General features: G+C 37.3%; 1 protein-coding gene across 2 annotated transcripts in view; it reads left to right on the top strand.

The window, feature by feature from the left end:
• Nucleotides 1–6,911: 6,911 nt before the first annotated feature.
• The window catches only part of Dl (neurogenic locus protein delta), a 53,511-nt gene continuing 36,335 nt past the window's right edge, over nucleotides 6,912–24,087 (top strand). Inside the window, exons 1-3 of one of the 2 annotated variants that reach the window (XM_054229690.1) lie at nucleotides 6,912–8,233; nucleotides 8,265–8,381; nucleotides 21,409–21,720. In XM_054229690.1, the coding sequence (XP_054085665.1) occupies nucleotides 8,322–8,381; nucleotides 21,409–21,720 (372 nt within the window). In that variant the 5' untranslated portion in view covers nucleotides 6,912–8,233; nucleotides 8,265–8,321. Of the gene's footprint in view, nucleotides 8,382–21,408; nucleotides 21,721–24,087 lie in introns of both variants that reach the window. The other variant, XM_011186628.3, reaches the window with a different exon arrangement.

Below are 24,087 nucleotides of genomic sequence, written 5' to 3'. Positions count from 1 at the left end.
GCGCAACATATGCCGCAATACACTTGCAACGTTATCCTGTCGCAACAATTGCGAAAAGGACTTTGTGGATCAGCGGCAGTTTGGTTGTTCTCTACACTTTTTTTGCACTTTACTCCTCCCCGTTTCGACTATTAAATTATATCAACAGTTGTTTTATTACATAAGAGCCCGTTTGTGTGCGTGGCTTTGATTGTTTTTCTCACATCTCTGGCGGAAACGCAAAATTATTTATTTAGTTTTTATTCTTTCAGCACCTTTCTCAAGCACTTACCTGTCTTGGGGTTGCTCTTAATCGCCGTGGATCTACTTCATCCCCAAAAATAGCGCTCTGTTTTGTTTTTGTTTGCCAAATATACTTACTCGTTTTGTTGCTCATTTGTAGATTTCAGGTTTCGCGCGTCCAGCTAACTGATTTCCGGAAGTTGATCAGGTGCAGGTCGTAACATTTTATTGATATTTGATTTCGAGATTCTCTTGATTAGATTTTATGTGCACATGGCACACAAAAGGGCGCTACAAAACAAATTTCTCAAGGAGGCGTATACAAGAGATTCATTCAAAACGTATTTATTATTCTCTAAGTACATATGTATATTTATTTTTGGTTAATCTATATGTATATGTATATATATAGTCCTTGGACTAACAGTAACATCGCCAAAGATTCTCAGATATCGCATTAAATTTGTCTGAAATTATATAAAGCCTTCTCGCTTTGCCGAAAAGAGTGTTAATAACAAGAAATAGCCGAGGGTCTTTAAAATCAATAAATTATCTTAGGAACTTATCGAATATATTAAAAAATTTCTGCTGTTATTAGTGGCACTAACACATATTTCAGAAGCAGATGAACTAACCAGACTGTGCACCACTTTACAGTTGGATGTTAATAAAGAGGGAGTATATATATGCATGCCCTGCGATTGGAATCTCAGTGTGTTCTGCCCAATCCATAGAAAGGGAGACCCCACAATCTGATTGGACCTTATCAGTGCCTTACCATTCGCCAAATCTTGGAGAAGTCCCGCGAAAAGATAATCGACACACACCACCTTTTTGTCGTTTTTAAAGCTGCTTTCGACAGCACGAAAAGGAGTTGCCTCTATGCCGCGATGTCTGAATTTGGTATCCCCGCAAAACTAGTTGACGTTGAGCAACACCAAAAGCTCCGTCATGATTGGGAAGGACCTCTCCGAGCCATTCGATACCAAACGAGGTTTCAGACAAGGTTACACACTATCGTGTGACTTCTTTAACAGAGCTAAATAGAGAAGGTACAATCTTCTATAAGAGTGTACAGCTGCTGGCGTACGCCGATGATATTGATATCATCGGAACCAACAACCACGCCGTTAGATCTGCTTTTTCCCGCCTGGATAAGGAAGCGAAGCGAGTGGGTCAGGAGGTGAATGAGGACAAGACGAAATAACTACTGTCATCAAACAAACAGTCAGCGCATTCGCGTCTTGGCTCACACTTAACAGTCTTAACATTGAAGTCGTAGATAATTTCGTATACCTAGGCACCAGTATCAACACCGATAATAATGTCAGCCTCGAAATCCAGCGCAGAATCATTTTTGCCAACAGGTGCTACTTTGGACTAAGTAAGCAATTGAAAAGTAAAGTCCTCTCTCGACGAACCAAAATCAAACTCTACAAGTCGCTTATCATTCCCGTCCTGCTTTATGGTGCAGAAGCTTGGACGATGTCAACATCAGATGAGACGACGCTAGGAGTTTTCGAGCGGAAAATTTTGCGAAAGATTTATGGTCCTCAGATCATTGGCAACGGCGAATACCGCAGACGATGGAACGATGAGCTGTACGAGTTATACGACGACATCCATATAGTTCAGCGAATAAAAAGACAGCGGCTATGCTGGCTAGATCATGTTGTCCGAATGGACGAAAACACTCCAGCTCTGAAAGTGTTCGATGCAGTACCCGCTGGAGGAAGCCGAGGAAGTGGAAGGCCTTCACTTCGTTGGAGGGACCAGGAGGAGAGTGACCTGGTTACACTTGGGAACTTCAACTGGCGCCGAACTGCTAGGGAAAGAGAGGAGTGGCGCGCTATCATCGATTCAGCTATAACCGGCTAAACGGTTTCAACGCCAATCACATACACATACATATATTTACATATATGCCTCTGGCTACTTGCAGATATTTAATCGAGAAACATGTTGTAGATAGATCAAAAAAAGCTCTTAAAAGGAATGACATAAGAACACTAGCAGCGGTCACTCTCTGATTGGGAGACACGCCAGCAGACTGGGGATACCTTGCAGTAATTACTGTTGAATCCGAGAAGATATAGAAGAAAAATAGACTAGAGCACATATTCTATGCACATGTAAGGCTTTGTATAGGAAAATAATCTCAACTATCGGTGACGATGTGCCGGAATTTGGACTTTCAAAACTTTTTCAATTATTAAGTGCACATGGTGGTTCAGAGAGAACATAATAATGTCGGAGGATTTCAGTCCCGTTGGTTTCTCAATGCACCTCCCAAAAAGGACAACCACTAAACTTAACCCTCACCGATTTGTGAAAAAAGAACTATTCCTCAGGTTACAAAGAATCCGCATTTAATATTACCATTTTAGAGATCCTAACGGATATTATAAAAACACTGCTTCATCGTTTTGAAAGCGCCAACCGAAATAAATATGAAACATAACCCAAAAATCTAATGAACTATTTCGAAACTGAAAAGAAGAACGTTTTGAAGGATGGAAATCACCGAAGACATATCATGGATTCTACTGGGTCTCTAAAACATCTCATATATTTGCCAATCACTATATTTAAAGAGTAAAGCTCTGTATTCGAGCTATATTATAAGCTCTGCTCAATGCCAACTTCTCAACAGTTTGTCTTAAACATCCCTACGAACTTTCAGGCATACAATATGCATTTGGAAATAGGAATAATCTAATCCCCAACCGAATGCTGTCTTTCCTTACTTGAATCCTTGTTTCATTCGAGAATATTCGAAGAAATCTCTCACATCTCCAATTCGAAGTTGGTGGACCGGAAGCGTACACCTTTTAACGCGTGGGAATTTCGTGGAAATCTTCCCAAGCAACAATTCAATTGTATTGCATGAATTTTAACTTCCGTTTTCACAGCAGTTCCGCTGAAACAGCGCAGCACTGCTTCCAATCATAACTGTGGCGAAGCTGCGCAGGCGTAAAGCGAAAAATTCGAGAGAAACTCGCCCACACATACGCAACAGCACAGGCAACAAAGTGCTTATGCAATAATTCCCTGAAAATATATGTATGAGTGCAGCTACGGCGTAAGCGTCGCACTTATGTAGTTATCCTTAAACGACACATCCTTATCGCATTTCTGGTTAACGAGGAAGCAGCGGTACGCGCAATCCATCACTGCTTTGCATAAACTGGAAATCGTGCGCTTGTATACCCTAGCATAGAGATTGTGCGCTCTTACTCTCTCTCTCTCGCTCGGCTGTACATCCTTACTTGCACCTTGTGCTGTGTCCTTACTCACATTGCCAAACGGACCGGTACTTCCGGTCGTTCGCTTAGGACAAGTTCACTACTTGTATGCACGCATACGTATATATAATATGTCGATGTGTACAGTTGTTTTGTATACGCAGTGTTCGTTTTTTAACGTTGTTGTTGCTCATCCTTATTATGCCGCAGCAGCAGGTAATTTGCTTGTTCGTCTGTGCGTTTAAATGTGTGTGCTGTTGGCACAAAATTTCCGTTGCAGGTTTTTCTACATTAAAACAAATATGTACGTGCGTACATATATCAAATATACATACTTACATACAGTTTGTACACATTTTTTCGACTGCTCTCCTCAACAAGGACGATGTGAACCGCAAATAAGGATATTTAGCAGGAAGCAAAGCAATCCAAGTGCTGTAAATTTATTTAAAATATGAAATTATTTTTCGTAAACTTATAACGGGTGATTTTTTTGAGGTTAGGATTTTCATGCATTAGTATTTGACAGATCACGTGGGATTTCAGACATGGTGTCAAAGAGAAAGATGCTCAGTATGCTTTGACATTTCATCATGAATAGACTTACTAACGAGCAACGCTTGCAAATCATTGAATTTTATTACCAAAATCAGTGTTCGGTTCGAAATGTGTTTATCGACAAATTTTGTTCAGCGATGAGGCTCATTTCTGGTTGAATGGCTACGTAAATAAGCAAAATTGCCGCATTTGGGGTGAAGAGCAACCAGAAGCCGTTCAAGAACTGCCCATGCATCCCGAAAAATGCACTGTTTGGTGTGGTTTGTACGCTGGTGGAATCATTGGACCGTATTTTTTCAAAGATGCTGTTGGACGCAACGTTACGGTGAATGGCGATCGCTATCGTTCGATGCTAACAAACTTTTTGTTGCCAAAAATGGAAGAACTGAACTTGGTTGACATGTGGTTTCAACAAGATGGCGCTACATGCCACACAGCTCGCGATTCTATGGCCATTTTGAGGGAAAACTTCGGAGAACAATTCATCTCAAGAAATGGACCCGTAAGTTGGCCACCAAGATCATGCGATTTAACGCCTTTAGACTATTTTTTGTGGGGCTACGTCAAGTCTAAAGTCTACAGAAATAAGCCAGCAACTATTCCAGCTTTGGAAGACAACATTTCCGAAGAAATTCGGGCTATTCCGGCCGAAATGCTCGAAAAAGTTGCCCAAAATTGGACTTTCCGAATGGACCACCTAAGACGCAGCCGCGGTCAACATTTAAATGAAATTATCTTCAAAAAGTAAATGTCATGAACCAATCTAACGTTTCAAATAAAGAACCGATGAGATTTTGCAAATTTTATGCGTTTTTTTTTTTAAAAAAGTTATCAAGCTCTTAAAAAATCACCCTTTATTAGCCATTAAAAACCGGATTTTATAACTAATTTCATTCATTTTATTTTCGTCTTTACATTCTTCACCCAGTAAATTCCTGGAATTTATGCGCTTTTGTAAAGCCAAGGCAATAAGTTTGCCGCCAAAATTCGGCTTTTTATACAACTCGCACAACAATTATGAGCAAGTTGCCGCAAAGCTCATTCATAAAATTCATTTCATTCAAAATATTTGCGCGCGCAACCAATTCTATCCATTTAACCCTTCTCAACGAGCGATGAAATGCTGCATAAAGTATTGTTCTCGTTGCTTTGAAATATAGACTTACTTACTTATATATTTACTTACCTTTATGTATATCCTTTACACTGGAACACTTCCTTTATTGTGTTCTTTATACTCTGAATTAGTATTTCTTCGTCCATTATATGCGGGACAGGTTTGCTATCTTAATTTTTTACTTTTTTACTGGTAGAATATTGGTTGAGAACCCTTTTCCAGCTTTTAGTTTTATAATTACTTTATTGATACTGAATTGTGTGCTTTCATCATAAACAATGTTTTAATGATTCGTACTGATGGGGAAATGGATTTCAAATATAAAACGATCTAGCTCTACTAATAAATTATTACTGAGATGAAGGAATACATAATATCAGAACTGATTAGATGATCTGCCGTGATCCAGTGAGATTTTATTGACAACAGTATTGTTATTATTCCAAATGTTTGGGTACAAATCGAAAACTAGTAACCAAAAAATTATCTTAACAAATATGAAAAAACCGTAGAACTAAAAGTATATTGATGTTTTTCTGAGTAATTTTTACTCGGTTACAACTCAATTTTTTCATAATCTCATACTAACAACAAATGACTCAACTCATTCTAAAACACATTTACATGTTTACTAAACTTGTTCGAAAAACTACAATATCATAATACAGTCTAAGAAACGTTTTGAATATATTATAATAAACAACTATAGCTTTAGAGAAATCACGTAATTGTATAAAAAAACTTCCTAACAGAAAACAATAACTGTTTCCAGTGATAAGGATAAGTAAGAGTAGGTCATCGAAAGGGTCCTTTATTGTTATTTATTGTTTGAAGATCGATGCTAGTGAAATCGGTTTTGCTCTGAAACCCCGAGTTTAACCAGTTTCATGAGGCAATTGAAGGCGTAACTGAAAGAACTGTCCTTAAAGTGTTTTCGCTATAAAGTTACCCATTTGGAGTTATTTGTAATGAATGAACGAGTAAACTTTCTAAATGGATTGAATTTCTACAGAGCCCAAGAGAAAGATAACGATTGTATGAAAAAATCGTTTTACTAAAAAATGTTTATCTAACTTTACATTTACACTCATCCTAACGATCAATCAACAAGCATACGCAATTTTCCCACTACCAACAACAGTTTGGGAGCCACTCCATGCTTGCCCTTCTAATGAGCAACGAATATGTTTCCTACGCCGCTGGCATATCTACTCAACTCAATGAAAACTGATGAAAAGCGACTATTTCAACGAAAATGCATAAGCGCTACAACAACAAATTAGAAGAAAACGCATCATCAAAAACGTGCAACCACTACACACACACACACTTATGTCGAATATCTACTACTAAACCTACTACCTTTTACATAGAACAAAACGTAAACACTTTTTGAGAGCAACAGCAGAGAATAAACCACCAATTTTGCTCACACCACGCGCTCTCAACACTCTGCCGTGCGCTCAACAAAGCCAAAGAGCAAATGCATGCAGGCAAATATTGCCGTTGCAACAACAATAACAGCGAATGCATTGCATAAAGCAAACAACGAAAAACATCTGTCGACGGAGCAGCTGCCATTGCACCTATAAGTGCGAGCAGAGCAACAGGCTGACATGCCGGCATATGCCGAACCGTACGCACACACAGCGCTAAAGGTGCGACGCCACAGAGAGCAGAGAATGCAGTTGGTTGTTTTGCTCGCGGCGTTGTTGAAGTTTTGCGGGCGGCAGCAACTTGGCGACGTAGCGTAGCGGCAGTTTTGAATTGAAGTTTGCGTGGTGAACATCGTCGGGTTCTGCGCATCGCACAACGCTAACAAACCTGAAGCAAACACACAAATAACAACAAGATTTTTATAACTCTGCTGCTAGAGTTCTAAAAAAGAAGTAAAGAAAATTGAAATAAAATAAAGAAGTGTTTGAAGACGACGTACAAACCCAACACGATAAACACAAGAATATTTGCGGATTTTGTACGCGATAGTGCAGTGCGCGCTCAAAGTAGCAATTAGCAAATAATAATTAAGCGAAATATTTGAAAATTTGAAATCATTCAACAAAATAGTTGGCGTGCATTTATTGAGAAAATTCAAAGTGTTATAAGTGCATTTGCTGAAGAAGACAGAAGTAGTTCTGCATTAAAGAAGTTGGCTTATAAATTAAAAGTCCAATTGATCAGAATCATTCCATGTGCTTTTTGTGCTGCGAATTTGTTTGTCGGAATTCGGAATTCATACGGACTTACATGCTAGTGAAAAAAGCGTGGTGACGCGGAATCAACTTAAATGCTAAAAAACTTTTAATTAAAGTGGTGCAAAAGCTTTGGCGCATAAAAGAACAACATTTTCTTAAAGAAAAAAGCAAACGTGCGTTAAACGATTTTTTTTCACAAAAGCATATTTTGCTGCGAAACGCAAGTGTACCGTTACTTTGCATTACACGGCCAACGTCGACGACGCGGCTGAAAACGCACGCAAGCCAACTGCGCAGCGCGGAAATGTCAAAAGTTCACGTGCTGTCGCCCACGCAACTCAAAAGCTGATTAGCAGAAATAACGTTATTTTTTGTAAAAAAGCGTAAAAGCTGAAATTTAATAAAAAAAGAAAAGAACTTTCTAAGCGAAACAATGAACAAACGTAAATAGTGCAAAAGAAAAGAAGAAGTAAAGTGCATACCGATTTGAATAGCAGCAGCAGCAAATAAACACATTAAGCATGCGAGCAGTTGAATAATTAAAAGAAAAAATAATTAGAAATAAGCTTTTCTAATTACACTGCAACAGTTCACAAGCGCATAGCCATGCTGAGCTAACAGTTAATTAAGTGTTTCATAAAAAACTCAACAAATTTAGCTGCTAAATACATTTTATATTAAATCATTAAAAACATATTTTTTATGCAAAACCAAAAACTACGAAAAAGTGTGCGCTAAGAATTTACGGCTAATTGCTTTTGTGCTACACACTGTTCCTTTGCTGATGTTTGGCAAATACAGGCACAAATAAGCCAAGTGTGTGAATATTTTATGCCATATTAAAGGATATTTATATAAAATAATAACATACACATTGCATCGAAAGTATACGGACAGCATACCAGCTGCAATTGGAGACAATTTACAAACGCAATTGGATTATATATTTACAAGGATTAACGGCGAACACAAATATATATCAAAATGAATTGGATAAAACTGATATCAGCGACAATCCTAACGCTCTTTGTCATCGTCAATGAGGTAAGTGTTGAGCAACGCTGAACGTTTGCTCGAGGTGTACTGGGAATAAAAAAGTATTTCCTTAAAGGAAAAATAAAAAATGTGTGGATTTATGCAGTTATGAAATTTTGTGACTTAATATTTTAATAAAATTTCAGTTTTTTTTTTTAATATTTTCTTGCAAACACTGTTTTGCATTCATTCATTTTGTGAACAGGCCTTAAGTGCACTTAAGCACACATGTTCCAAAAATTAAATATAAAATTATATTTTAATGGAAGTACAAACAAATGTGTTTGCCAGCGTAATTTGATAGCTGATAGAAATTTTTGTGAAGGGCTCAATATTTTATAAACGCTGCAACGCAGAAGAGTTAGAAATCAATTTGACTACAACCCCTAACAACAATTGACCTTGATGCATGGTATTGAATATAATAATATATTTTTGGACATGCATATGTTAGAATTTTATTTAATTACTGAATTAAAAAATTTGGACTTGCTTTTGAGTAAAAGCATAATTTTGTTTTATGAATTTTAGTTACAGTACTAACATAACGGCAGCCTATCACTTGCAATTTTATTTATAAAATATTTTTTAGTTGAGCATGAGTTTTGAAGAAACATCTGTCATGCCTAAAGTGACTAACTCACTTGCTCGGTGCTTCGTCGCACAATGGTGTGTCGGTCTGCCTGTCTGAATGCCTGCTTGTGGCTGTCAACTTGTCGCCGGCGCGCTGTTGTTGCGATCAACTAACCAAGAAGCAGTGCAGGCAGCTCGTCACAAAGCCGTTACGGTGGCACACAGCGTAGGTCAATGTGCCGCTAGCGTGCTAAGAAGGGAAAATTTTGTTTAATAATAAGCAAGCGTATGGAAAACAAAACAGGCAGCATCCAGCAATATTTCCACCACCAGCAATTTGCCTTTGGAATGGCACCTTTGCTTGCAGAAAGCGCTGCTTACTGCCCGCCCTTAACCCTTCACCAGTTGCGTTTCAAAAAAATTGCAAATTTTTTCCTTTTGCATTCCTGCTTTTGCACGCATTTTTTGCTTTGCACATTTTTTCTCTGCAAAGCGCTGCTAAAATTACAAAATTTTTTTTATATTTTTTCCTACCGTCCACCGTCTCTGACAACTGCTGGTTGTCGTGGCGAAAAACATATGTTGGTTGTTTGGGCGCTGCTGCTCACCGTGCTCCTGTGGAGTTTAGTATGCCCTCGTATGCTCTGCTGCGTGTAGTAGGATCATCAACATGATTATCATCTGCTGTGCCCATTTTTTTATTGCCGTTGATTTTTTGTGTGTGGCTAATTTTGCTCAGCTGAAATTAATTTAGTCGAATATCAGCGTCTTGCAGCAATTTAATTTCTTTGCGTGCTTTACAACTAGTACTTACTTTTGTTGTTTTAGTTTTTTTCACTTTTTATTAAGTTCACTCTCCCTCCCAGCGGCTGTTTTCGCTTGTTGCTTTGGCGCTGTCCTTTGCCTTTGCTGCTAAATGCATCTCCTGCGGTCTTGTGAGCAGCTGAAAAATATTTACAACATGCATATGCAATGTTGACTGGCTTCAGCGTGTTGATGTTGCTATTTTTAAGTGCACCTTCAAGTCGATTTTCAACAATAAAATTTTTGTGTCTCTCCTCTTGGCTTCAGTTGCATACTTTAACACATTTTTGTGCTTAAAATAGTTTACAAAAATGTTGGTAATAATAATATTAAAGAAAATTTAATTAAAAAAGGTTGTATTTTTTATACTTTTTTTCTTTCTTTTTACATAAATTGTTTATTTTTCATTTCATTATTTTCTTTATCGAAATAATCTTCATTCTTTCACATGCTTATTAATTTTCTCTTCAATAATTTATTTAATATTCTTATATGGTCAACCTCCTGCCGTACGATTGGCATGACAACATGCTGCGCTAATTCCAAGCAATCATGCCATTAGTAGCTTGCTTTCAATGTCTTGAGACAGTAACGCTGAAGACATTAATGATTTATTCTTTTTAAGAGAAAAACTAGAATGCTCTTCGCTTTTCATTCACAGCGTGCGAGTCTAGTGTACGCAAACATAGTGCAACATACATTTTGGTTTTGAGATAACGGTAGATACATATTAAAAAAAAATTAATTTAATTTAATAATAAAAATGTGGTTAAATTAATTGTTGAATAAAATAAAAATAGAAATAAAAAATACAAATAAAAATAAAATAACAATCTTTTTTTAATTTTTTAAATAGTTTTTTATTATTATTTTTTATTCATTTTTTTAATTTTTTTTTATTAATATTTTTTAATTTTTTTTTATTAATATTTTTTAATTTTTTTTTATTAATATTTTTTAATTTTTTATTAAAATTATTACCGTTATTTTCCCCCTTTATCAATCACACTTTTATCAACATTCACTTGACAAATATTTCCACCAACAATAAATAATCTTTGCTAAAACAGAAGAAATCTAAGGCATTGCATTCGTTTCTCAACGGTTTTGCACTAATTGCCGCGACTACACAGCAAACTAATCACTCATACTACAAGTTGCACTTACGGAAGTTACTAAGTATCTGCCAGATACCACTGACAATGGGACCGACTGCCACTGAAATTCGCGCACACGCCGCTAATAAGAAGGGTCCGCAAAGCAAAATTAGATATATTGTGGCAAAAACAAAAACAATAAAAGTGAAGAAGCTTTGCACAACCGGTGTTTAGACGACACCTCAGGCGTGTTTTATATACATATACTTGTATATGAAGGCACTTGTATTTGCCACATAGTATGTATATTTTTATATGCAACATATGTATGTATGTTTGTAGCTTTGAACAATTAATTCAAACGCGTTTTTTGCCTCAACTATTTCTGCCACACATTTATTATATGTGTGTGTTTGTTGTTTTGCTAGGCGGTGAACGTCACTCGTCTTAATTAAGTTAACCCGACAAGAACAGTCAGCAAAGCCACTAGAACGCGAAGGAAGGGGGTGTCCGTTGCTTTGCTTTTTATGTGCCAGCACTAACAGTTCATAATTTTTCCTCGTTTTTGTTTTATGATTATTTCGACTGCCTTAGCTGTTAATTGTATTGCCTTAATTTTGTCTTGCAGCTACGCTTTGGAACAGTTTTTTACACGCTTATTATACAAGTGTTTATTGTTGTTGTGTGTGGACCCTTTGTTTAATGTGTAAAAAATTATAATAACAACAACAACAATGCAGCGTTGCTTTTGCTTTACTTAACTTCGTTGCGCATAACTGTAAATTATGTTTATATTTTATAATTTATTGAAATAAAAAATGGCTGCCACAATAAAGTCGTAGTTGAAGAAAGTCGTAACAGTAAAGCTAACTTGGTAACAGCATTAGTAGTGTGGTATGTATGTATGTGGCAGTTGCATGAGACGAAGTGGCAAATTAACGCAGCAACGGTAATGCAGTCATCTTAAGCGTAAGCGCGACTAACTGCAAGAATGACTGACTGCTGGCTTAACTTGACTGACTGTCTGATTGTAGTATGTAAGACGCTTGAGTGCACGCGCGCGTTCCCCCACCTGAAGTTTATTTTTTATTATATTTTAAATTTTTTTTCTACATTTTTTCCTGTATAACGAAAGTTGCTGTATACACACACACACATGTTATAAATATTTATGTTGCATGCCGCTAGTTACTAGAGCGGCTGTAATGCGATCAAATGTGCTGCACATTGTCGGTTAGACGAGCTGGTGGTGTGTGTTTCTTGGCCCACCTGTAACGCAGACATTACTTGAGCTCTGCAATAATTTTTATATTATTTCCCTCTCTTCTTTTATTTTCATAACTTTTGTGCTGCTATGTGCCCAAGCCAAGTTTAAGTCGGGCTTTTTTGTTACTTATTTCTCATTTTCAAAGGCACTCAAGCAAGTCGTCCAACCAACCAACTGTTGGTTGCTGTTATTTTTCTTGCATCTTGTGAGTTTTTCCACTTGCGTTGGTGTTTTTAGCAAATGTAAACAAAAGAAATAATAAAAAAAATGTATGAAAAATGGTGAATACTTATTATTTAATAATACAACAAGAAATAATACAAAAATAAATTTAAAATTTTTATAAAAAAAAAAAATCAAAATTTATAAATTGTACTAAAAAATATAATTTTTAATGAAAACAATAAAAGTAATATTTTTTAAAGATTTTTTTTTTGTTTCCAACACTGAATATTTAATAATATTTTCCTTCCACCACTTTTTTACTTCCATTTAAAGTAAAGATTCAAAGCGCACATTTTTATCTGCGTCTGCTGCTTGTTAAGGCCAATATTTCATGGCAATTTAAGCCAGCGCTTTTAATTTATTTGCCTTTTACCATTGTATTTTACATTTTCCGTTTTTCTTTCACCCACTTTTTCACGCACTTCATGCGTAATAAAGTTCATAAGTTACGATCTATTTATTTAAGTAACTGTAACGCTCCATACTATGCTGCATGCGCCTGCCTATTTGGCTTAAAAGTGGGTTACCGCTATGAATTTGTTAAATTTACTTTTAATTCAAATAATAAGTGAGTAATATAAGCGCACATAATGAGGTCATCACTTGCAATACACTGCGTAGAAATATTCATTTATTAGTCGTAGCTTAAAGCTTGTGGCAAGTTGTTTTGTCTGGAAAATATTTTCATTGACATTTGTCTGCAACGTGGTGAAAGCGAAAAAAATATTAAACAAGCAACAACAATTTTATGAAAATTTGCAAACAATTTATTGTATTCTTTAATATTTTATAGCTCAGTTTTACGATCCCCAGCTTGCTGCACGCTGCAATTCAATTTCGCTTTGTATTATTTTCATTAACTTGTCTTTTTTTCTAAACTCTTATTTATTTTGTTGCTGTTGCTTTTCCATTGGTTTCTAATTTATGATTTTCTCACGTTTGAGTGACACATTCCTCACCTGAGCTGACTGAGCTGAGCTGGCACCAAGTTGCCAAACAACCAGCCGACAAGCGCGAACGTAGCCAACCAATGTTGCAACCAATCAGTCAGCCATTCATCCTGACACACTCTTCCACTGCTGCTCTTTTTCTTCCCTCATCAACAACTCAACTGACTCATAATAGTGTTGTTGTTGTTGCATTTTGAACTTAAACTAACCGTTATGCAGCAGCGCTTTTGTGTAATTGTTATGGTCGGGCGGCGGAAAATCGTGAAAAAGCAAACAAAAAAAAACAAATAAATTATTTAAAATACAACAAAAACAAAAATATCACAAACCTTTGCCGCCTTTTTTCCAGCGCAAAACTTTACGATTTGTGGTTTTTGCGCTGCACACAGCAATACATCAATATAGCTTTTGGTGAGGCATGCAACTTAGAAATGAAATAACGTGCAACAATAGCAACAAAAAAGGAATCATAACGAAAACAAAGCTTCGAAATGTCAAAGCGTAGTGCATTTTTGAGTTAGAAGTGCTGAAGTCTAGTTGTTGTACACTCAAAGTGGCAACAACAACAACAACACAGCAATTTCTTGACATATTCAAATTGATTTCTGTTAAATCAATAATACACCTTTGTTTGTGTTGACAGTTGAGGCAAATATATGTTTACTCATTAATATTGTGTTGTTGTTGCTTTTGTTTTTGATCTTCTCATCACTTGTTGGCTTTTCCTGCCTTGTGGCATTTGTCAAGTATTTGTGTGCTGGTGTATTCTGTGAGTGGCAGAGGGGGGAGCACTTTGCTTAGAGGCTTGCCTTGACTGCCTCGTGGTTGACTGGTGGCCGCTCAAGCTTCGTGCATTGCCGCGATTCTTCGGCTTCAACTGTTTGTTTGTTAACATAGTTTTAATAAGTTTTTGTTGTTGATTTCTTTTAATTTTTTCTACTTTTTCGAGTTCTGGCCTCGCTTAAGAGGAGCGTAAAATGTTTGCTTATTTACTTTGTGCAGATGAGTTTTTAAGGGTCACTGGAATGTGGTTGAAAAGCGTAAATATTTGTGGTTATTGGAATGGAAATTATTGGTTTTGTAAATGAGGTATTTAAAAGTGACTTAAATTCGAAAATTATTACGGAAATATATATTTATAAAAGCAGAGATGACACAAACTGAAGAATCTGTTTCTATCACTCATATATTCTTCTACCTTTACAGCCACTTCCTCACTTTCGCTAGATTTGCCAAATCATGAGGAAATAAAACAATTCGAAGTGGAGAAGTCACACGCCAAGCCCGTTGCTGCATGCAACATTGAATATTAAAAAGTCCAGTTGTTTTTCCTCAATATAAAACCCATGCGAATAACACTCGCAGCCAACATAACGCTTGTGGTCAGCGACAGCGCTGCGACTGCGCCATAACCTTCCTTCCGTTGTTTAAGGTTTGCCATAAATGTTGCTGCCACCATGGACTGCCATTGCATGAGCCCTCACGCTCGCTATTTTCATTGTTAGTATTGTTGTTGTTGTAACAACTGCATTTATGATGGTCAAGTAACATTTTTTTCCATGCTGAACATGATCGTTTGCTGATCAGCAACGCCCCTCGTCTGTCTCTCTTTCCCAGTATCATCCGCATTTCGTCGATCGGTGATCGTTGATCGGCAGACTTGCTTAGCTAAACTCGCTGTGGCGTCGCATTGCTAATGCAGCATTTTTAATTTACAATTCACAAGCAGCAACATTATGAAAAAACGCAGGAAGAAGAGGAAGAAGCGGCAACTAAATGTTGCAAATATGTGTGTGACTGTGTGCACAACAAAAGATCAATCGACACATGCAATTCACAATTTCACATGCAGCGCACTTGCATTGTTGTTGTTGTTGTTGCTGCTGCTGCTGTTTTTGTTGTTTGCTCAATGCAATATTCATATGACTTTTTGCCTTTGCCTATTTCATTACTAGCAAGTAAGTGTCGCCGTTGTCCGCCTTACCCAACCAACTATAAACATGCGCTCTCAAATCCAGTTTGTTTGCAAATGCCACAATTTCGCTACTCATTTGCTCAGCACTGTGGCTCTCTGGGCGCTCGCATGTTGCACATGTCGCACTTGCAACAATAACAGCAGCTGCAACATTTCGCTACAAACCAACGCAACGAGTCCGACAACACACCCCCCGCCTCCCAACACCAACACTCACACCCGATCGATTGATCTTTCGTGCCGCAGACAGCCATACACACACTCGTACATGGTACATACATATGTAAGTGGTATGTTTAAGCGCACAGCTGTTCGTGTCTACGACGCTCTCAGCTAACTGCTTTCATAGCTTTGGGCGTTGAAAAAACGCCGTTGCAAGCTGGCGCATTCACCAAGCCAAGAAACAGGCTCCGCAAACTGGCTCAACTGCCAGCATTTTGCAATCGGCATTTCTCTCAGCTGCTCTACGCGCTCACACAAACTCTCGTCGTAGTCGCAGTGATCATCGTTCGTGTCGTTCGTTGATTAAAGCTCATATTTTTGCATCTTCAGTTGGCTTTTATTTCTTAACTCACTCGCACTGCACACCACCACCTCAATCTCCGGTTTCAGCTTCGTCCCCTCGTCCCATCTACATGTTCGTGAGTCGCATCGTTTTGCCGTCAGCTCCACCAAACTTGTTATTCTTCGACACTGCGTCGGCTTATTGTTGCTGTTGTGTTTGGTTTTGCTCATTTTTCGCTATATATCACCATCGTCATAAGAGCTTGGGCTGTCGGCTGTCGGTTGTCGACGGTGTTGGCGACGTCAGCGCCAGCGTCTGCGTCTACTGCGCCGCCGCATCGCTGTTAAACCATCAATGTTGACCGGCAAATCGTATGCCGTGGGAAACAATTCGGTTTTAGTTGAAAAAATTTTTTATGCCTGCACTTTGCTTTGCCTTCTTTTTTTGCTTCACAATTTTATTTGTATTTTTATTTGGTTTTATTTTTGCCTTCATTTGCTTTTGTTGTTTGTTTCGCTGTAGTTATGTTGCTGGCTTTTGGTGCCAGACGTTGGCATGATTGGTGGTTTGACGGGTGTTCGGTTCGTTGGTCGGTCGCGCGTTCGGTTCATACGCTCGTTAGCTGACTGTTGGCTTGACTGGCTGACTGCTTGGCTAGTTGTTGAAGTCGGCTTGTTTCACCGCTTACTATGTCGTCGCCACCCCGATCTCCCCCAAAAACCCTTCTAAACTAACTTTATCTGCTTCTTCGTCTGTTTGTTGGTGCTTCTTTCGGTCGGTCGTCTCCCTCCGCATTATAATACCTACTTGACAAGATCAGCGCGCCCGTTTGGGTTAGTGTACGGTCGTCGATCGCTCGTTGGCTGGCTGGACTGGCTGTGACTGCATACTTTGAACGGGCGTTCTTTTGGGCTGCTTCTGTTGCTGCGGCCACCGCTGTGGTGTCTTGTATCTCTCGACTTCAGTCATGCTTACCTACATATTTCTACTGCTTTTAGCTGTATGTTGTTAAGGTTTCTTCGTTTTTCACATTTCTTTTTTCGTTTGCTTAGTTTGTTTCTGTCTTTTTTAGGCGTTCTCTTAAATGGTGCTTGTGCTGCAGTTTAGAGCGTGTGTACCCATCATATGCCTACCGTTTGCTCGTTGGTATTGGATTTTTTCCAGCATTTTTTATTGCTCTTCTGTAGTTGTTTTAGGTGTAGATTTTGTAGCCTGTCTTCGGTTTAACTAAGTTTTGCCGTTGGCTGGGATTTGGCGCTGCCCGTTGTGTAGTCTTCTGCGCCAAATTGCTGTCTTTGTTGCTTGTCGTCATAGAAAAAGCATGATTCATATTATTTCTTGGGTATTCGTTTTTTTTTTGTTTTCCACTTTAACTTGACTTTTTGCCGGACTTTGCCAATAATTTGCGCTTTGATTTTTGCGAATTTTTACGCTTTTGGTGTGACGTTTTAAGCGTTAATTTCCTTTCGCTTGCTGTTTGTTGTTTTTTTCTTTTCAAATGTTTTCTTATTTGAAGTTTAGCTTTAGTTTCGGCTTTGATTTTGGTCATTAGCCCGACTCTCGTCTGCTCTTTCTTGGGTGTATGGCCGGCTACAGCGTGTTAGTTGTGTAGATTTTTTCCGGAGATAGCTGCAAATGGTAGAAGTTTGTTTTTGCTTCTTATTTGCTCTAATTTTTGAAATATTTTTTTTTAATTTTTTAATAAATTTCGTTCCAGTTTAAACCAAAAGTATTGCCTGCTTCTTCAATTGTCTTTTTTTTTAACCGTCTTCTTGCTTCTAATGCACCTCTTTTTCGTTTTTATTGTTGTGTTTAACTTCTTCATTACATGTGTAGCCGCTTCTTCTTTTGCTGTTGCCTTCACGCCACCTAAGCTGTGCGTGCCATGATTCGTCTCAGCTTCATCAATACGCTTTGTTGTTATTTTTACTCTTTAATTCTAAGCGCCAGCATAAGCCGCTTTATTTCTTAATGGGCGTTTAAAGTGTGCACGCTCTTTAACTGCGTATTTTCTGCGTGATTTTTTTTTTTTTTTTTCAAATAACAAATCATAACGCTATGCTCATTAACTACGCATATCGAAAACGATTTAAATTTCTTTAGTAGCCGCCTCTGTCTGCGGGTTTAAGACGCTTCAAAAGCTACACATTTCAATCAATTTATGATGGCGTTTAAGTTTCGAGTAGATATTTTTTCGTAAATTAACCTCAAAAGTCGTTGCACCGAAAATGTATAATTGAACTTGAGATCACTCATTTTACTTTTTTATTACATTTTTGCGCTCTCCTTTATGCAAGCTTCTTGCAAATTGCACATTTTCGCTATTTAGTACTATTTTTTTCTATTTTGTTATTTTTTTATATTTGCTTTAATTTTTTGCTTCTTCTTCTTCAAACACTTGCCATTCGTTGTCGCCTAGCTTCGTCATTCTCCCAGACAAATTAGCCACACTAGTGCTATCAGTTTAAGCGAGTAATTAAGTAATTAAACAGCAATGCTGATGCAACGCTGTCTAGCGCAAACAACAATAACAAATATGTAACACTGTATAATAAAGTGCACAGCATTTAACTATTAGCTCACAAAGTGGCAAAGCACAAAATAATCAAGTTTGCTTCCTTGCCACATGCACTTGGTATACAGTGACTAACAAAAGTCTGCGTCCTTGCAGAGTTGCTTTACATTACAACTAAATGTATATATCTTTTTTTGTTTGTTTTTTTATTTTTCTTTTTTTTATTAATTTTTTTCTTTACTTTTCGCTCGATTTCCCGATTTTGTTATGACGTCGTCGTCTTGTTAACAATTAAATTGTCATTTTAACAAGCTTAAACTTGTTGTAAATGTTAATTGCCGGACAGTTATAAATCAGCGCACAGTGCAGCTGATGTTTGTTTGTATTTGTCCATATATTATATATGTATGTTTGTGTGCCTATTTTGGGGCCACTCAAACGCCTGCTGCTGCTCATTTATCCAGCATATGCTGAGGCGTTCAGCTCGAGGAAGCCTTTCTGTCTATTTGCGCTCGCATTATTGTTGTTGTTGTTGTACACTTGTTCGCTCCAATTTTTCCTGCTTGCTTTTTCTTATTTAACATTTTTTTCATTGTTTTTGCAACAACATTACCAGCTTGTTGCCGCTGTTTCTACGTGGCGACTGCTTCCATTTTTGGTTGTGTATTTAATGAAGCGTTGATTGCTTGTCGGTTTTTTCTGTGGCTGCAAAAAATTGTTACCATTTTTACTTAATTTCTTCATTATTAAGCGCTTGTTTATTTTCTGTAATGCAAAAAAGTGAAGAATTTCAAAGTTTTGTAATGCCTTTTTCGTTAAAATGCCCGACCTTTTTGGTGTCTCTGTTGTATTTAAAGCATTTCAATTTTATTATTATTTTTTAACGCTTTTCAATTAATTTTATTTGATATTTGACTTTAAATTTATTATTTTTTTATTATCTATAATTATTTTATAATCTTTTTTTGTAATTTTTTAATTTCTTTACTTTTCGCTTCCTGTCTCATAGCTTTTCAATTTTTTTGCTTTGCCTTGCTGTGGTCTAGTTTTTTATTGCTTATTTTCATAAATATTTATGTAAATCCAATAAATTGATTTATTAGCATAAACGCTTTCAGCTACTTCTTGTCATTAGTCGCTCGCTATCGATCATTTGTGCGCTATAAAAGCGAATTACAACAATTTGAAGCTATCTTTCAGCGTTTGTTTTCACCACAAACTTATTTTTATTATCTTTAAAGCATCCGTCTAACCCGCTTCAGCGCCACAACATAGCCGCTATTTAATTTTTTAATGTTTTTTATTTTTAAACATTCAAATTGAAATCAATTTGTTTTGACATACAGTTGCTACCATTTTTTATGTGTACCAAAAATCGAAACGAGAACTGGCTACACATTTTTTATGACATCGATTTGCATATGTTGGCATAAAATTTAATGATGTCTTATTTTTTGCTGTTCCCTGACGAATTTTAATAAGCTAATCTCTAATTTTGGTTTAATCTATGATTTAGCGATTTTTTCGATTTTTGTATTTAATTTTGCTATTAACTGTTTAACATTTTGTTGTTATTTTTTTTTTTTTTTGGTTGTTCGATTTCGCCTCATCACTTAATCATTTTCTAATTAACTAGGAAATTTATGTACCAAAACAATACAAAGTGGCGGCGCTGTTTGTTGCTCGAAGTTTGTTGTCTTCTCGCACTTTAAGCCTGACTTGGCTGGCTGTTGCTCGCGTCCATCAACGCTCACTAATAAAAAAAATTTCGCTATTAAATGCCGACACTTTTATCACCCAACAGCAGCAGCAGCTGCGAAAACAAAAAACATTAAATTAAAAATGCGAAATTCGCCGCTGCCATTTTTGGAACGTTTAACAGCGTTTATTGTTGTTGTTGTTGCTGTTGTTTTGTTAATTTAAAAATCTGCCTTTTTAATGCCGCAAATCAAATTATGCTAATTAGACGCCTCGTTATCTTTATGACACTTGGCATAAGTGTGCATATATTTGTTATTGTTTTGGTTTTCGAAGTCACAAGTTCCTCGTAAAGCCGTTCGACACATGACAGCAAAATGTTGCTGTATGAAATGCAAGCGTTTGTGATTTGGTGGGAAAAGCTGTGTAGCAGCAGTGTTGTTGGCGTTGCAAGTAAAAAAAATCTGAAACTTTTTGAGTGATTTATGTGAAGAGAAATTGTGTGTAACTGTTTTTTTGTAACAGTTAAATTAATTGTTAATAAAAAATCCAAAATTTACACAAATTAAGGAAAACATTAAATAATGGTGAAATAAAAAATTTTTAAAAAATAATTAATAAAAAAAATTTAATATGAATAATAATTTATAAAAAAATTAAATACAAAAAAAAATAATTGATAAAAAATTAAATATGAAAAATTATTGAAAAAATAAAAAAAAAAATCGTTTGATGATCGAACAACCGTCCGTCCGCCGCTCTTCCTGTGTGTCACACATTAAACGGCGGCTGTTGTCTCCAATTCGCCAATTTCTTCATTTATATCGCCTTCATGCTTTTATTTCAATTCCTTTTATCTACCTTTTTTCTGTGTTTCTGTGCTTCTGCCAGCCGCCGCCAAGAATTCTTCAACTTGAGCTTACTGTATCTCAGCATTTATAGCCTGTCCGCCTGACTGCAATTTTGTAGCATTTTGCTTAAATACCGCGCTGAAAGATTTATTGTCATGTTGCAGTGGCAACTTGCCGGCTGGCTGGCTGGAATTTTATGCCGCCACAAAACGTACGCGGAATGCAACATCTTTTAAGTGGAATTATTGGAAGGCCAGCGTTGGTGCCCAAGAAAGAGAAGGCGCAGCATAAACGAATTGTGTGTAAACTGAAATGAATTGCTTTATAATTCGATTAGTTGGCGGCGCGTACAAATAATTTAAAAATAAATTTCAAAAAAGAAATAAGAAAAAAAAGAGAATTTTTAGTTTTTGCTCAGTGGGTGATGAAGTTGATATTGGACAGCGCTATCTTTATGCAGCTGCGCATTTAGCTTCAGCAATTCGTTAATTATTTCGATTATATTTTATTTTTTTTTAATTTTCTTTTTGAAAAAATGTTAATAATAATGTTTATTTTTTCCTCTCTTCCTACCAGGTCCAAAGTTCCGGTTTGTTCGAATTACGTTTACGTTATTTCAACAACGATTACGGTCGCGATAGCGAGGGCAATTGCTGTAGCGGCATTTCCGATCCGCAAACAGGCAAATGTATCGGTACATGTAAGACACGGTTTCGCGTTTGTCTCAAACATTATCAGGCGAAAATCGATACGACATCACAGTGTACGTACGGTGACGTAGTGACGCCGATACTCGGAGAGAATTCGGTAAATCTAACGAATACGCAAAAATTCAAAAGCAAAGGCTTCACGAATCCCATACAGTTCGCCTTCAATTTCGCATGGCCGGTAAGTAGCAAGCAGATTTTTTACAATAAAAATTTATTTTTCATATATTTATTCAATTAAAGTTAAAAAAAAATCAAACAAGCCTCTAATCGACGACTAAAATTGTTTAAAAAATGTTCAAAACCTAGAAAATAAACAAGCCAGCTAAAAGTTCAAAGTTATTGCCGCACGCACCGCCAGCAACATTAAAAAAATAAAAAATAAATAATAATTTTACCCCTCTTTATCGCCCATTTCTGCGAGTTTCTCGCGCAGCAAAGTGTGACACACACACATAAACAACGCACTTCTATAAATTAATGCCTCACAACATTTTCGAGTTATTTTTAAACAAAATCCAAATGTATAGATACATTTGCAACAACAAAAGGCGCACACTTCGTCGTCTGTAGTACTGGCGCACTCGGCTGTCGAAACGGGAAGTGATTTGCTTTGACTTGCACAAACGATCAAAAGAAAGAAATTTGCGAAAAAGTTGTCTGTTGTTTTTGTTTTTTCTTTTACTTACACGACTGTCGCACATCATATGTTGCATGCAACATATGCATATATCTGTGTGTGTAGACATGCGTTAAGCCAAGCTAACTTGCCACACTAAGGCAGCCATCGCAGCGCTTGCCAAGTGGCACATTTTCGCATCGTGTTGGTAGGATTTTTTGCTGTTGTTGTGCTGACTGATTCATAAAATATGCACCAACGTGTGCAGTTATGGTTTATAAATAAACAGTAATATATTTTAAAAATATATTTGCGTCGATTTTCATGTGAATATTTGTTTTTATATTTTATATAATTTTTCAATTTTTTTTTCAATTTCTCTGATCGCCGTAAAAGTCAAAAACAAACTAAAAAATCATATAAATTTTCTTATCGCTTAAAATTAATTCTTTGCTGTTTATAGTTTGTATCGCGCCGAAGCACGTGTCCTTGTCGCAAAAAGTACGTTACAAAAACGACAACAAAAAGTCATATACATACAAAAACAACTAAACAAATACAAAGCAAAGCACTTTAGACACGCACACATGCTAGTATATTTATAGCTAGGGTGCAAGAGCAATTCTACATACATATTTGTCGCTAAGCGCCGCCGACGGAGCGCGCAACTACGCACATATGTACTTGCGCTCGCTAGACAAGGGGTGGCTAGCTGTTTGACTGCGCGGCACCACCTCAACACTCCGCGCGCAACCACCGCCACTTTGTAGCGTAAAGTAAACATTTCAGTTGCCGCTTTTTATGCCGAACAGCTGTCAGCTATTAAAATGCGCTAAAACCACGTCGCGTCGTGTATACCGCGCAACGAACCGCCGCGCGTGCGCTTTAACTCTCAAAACATGCTATGTGCACACATATGCACCCCTTTTCGTGGTCGACGCGTTCGCTTCAACCACCACCACCACCACCAGCATGTTGGAACACCCAACGGCCAAACCGTTGCGCTGCCATCACCTTAACCACCACCAACAACAGCAATATAACAACAAAAATATTAGCGAATCATTAGCGCTCACTGCCTGTTTGCTGTTGTTGTTTATTTCCTTAACGCTTGCGCCGTCGCCTTTATGCTTTGCGCAGCGACGGCGCTTTTGCTGACTTTCGCTTTAGCGGCGCCCCTTCTATATGTCGCGCTAATGTAAATACTCGGCTTGTTGTTATTTTTGCTGTGATCAGCACCACATTTATGCTGTTCCAATTGGAATTTATGGCATTCAAAGGAATAACGCGCATGGGTATAAATATATTTATGTACCTCCTGCTTGCCGCTGCTCAGCGCGCCCACTTCTTGTTTGCTGTTTTACTATTTCTTTTGTGGCGCGTGTTCCTGCACAACACTGCCGCCTTTTCCTTCGAAATTCGTTTATCTCTTAGTAAGCGTAAATATTGTAATTTTTATTTGTACAACGTTTGTTCATTTCCATATAAATTTTGATTGATAGCGCGTCAAATAAATGCAAATTATTTTTTGGTGAACGAGTATTTTATTTATCATCGCGCTTGTTTCTTGCTTATTTTTACTTTAGTATATTTTTCCCACTGGGTCGCTTCACCCGTCACTCATATCGTAAACTCATATTCCATTCACCACAAATGCAGCGCCTGCAACGACATTTATTGCGCCTTAACTATAATTGAATGAAACAGTTACATATAGTTGATTTATACGCACATCCGCCCCTCCCTTGCGTTGCAACCACAATTAGTTTATTGCATCTTCGGCTTGCAGTCAAACAAATAATGGACTTCCACGAAGCACTCATAGCATGCGCTTGTATTGCGTGTTGCACGTTACACTGTATGAGCGCCCCCTCATTTTCGTTGTCACCTATATAAAGCACAATGCAACATTACTTGCAACAAACTCAA

This window comes from Zeugodacus cucurbitae, chromosome 2, assembly GCF_028554725.1.
Source record: "Zeugodacus cucurbitae isolate PBARC_wt_2022May chromosome 2, idZeuCucr1.2, whole genome shotgun sequence".
Classification (NCBI taxonomy): Eukaryota; Metazoa; Arthropoda; class Insecta; order Diptera; family Tephritidae; genus Zeugodacus; species Zeugodacus cucurbitae.
The sequence above is the reverse complement of the archived record's forward strand: the minus strand, read 5'-3'. Positions and strand labels throughout refer to the sequence as shown.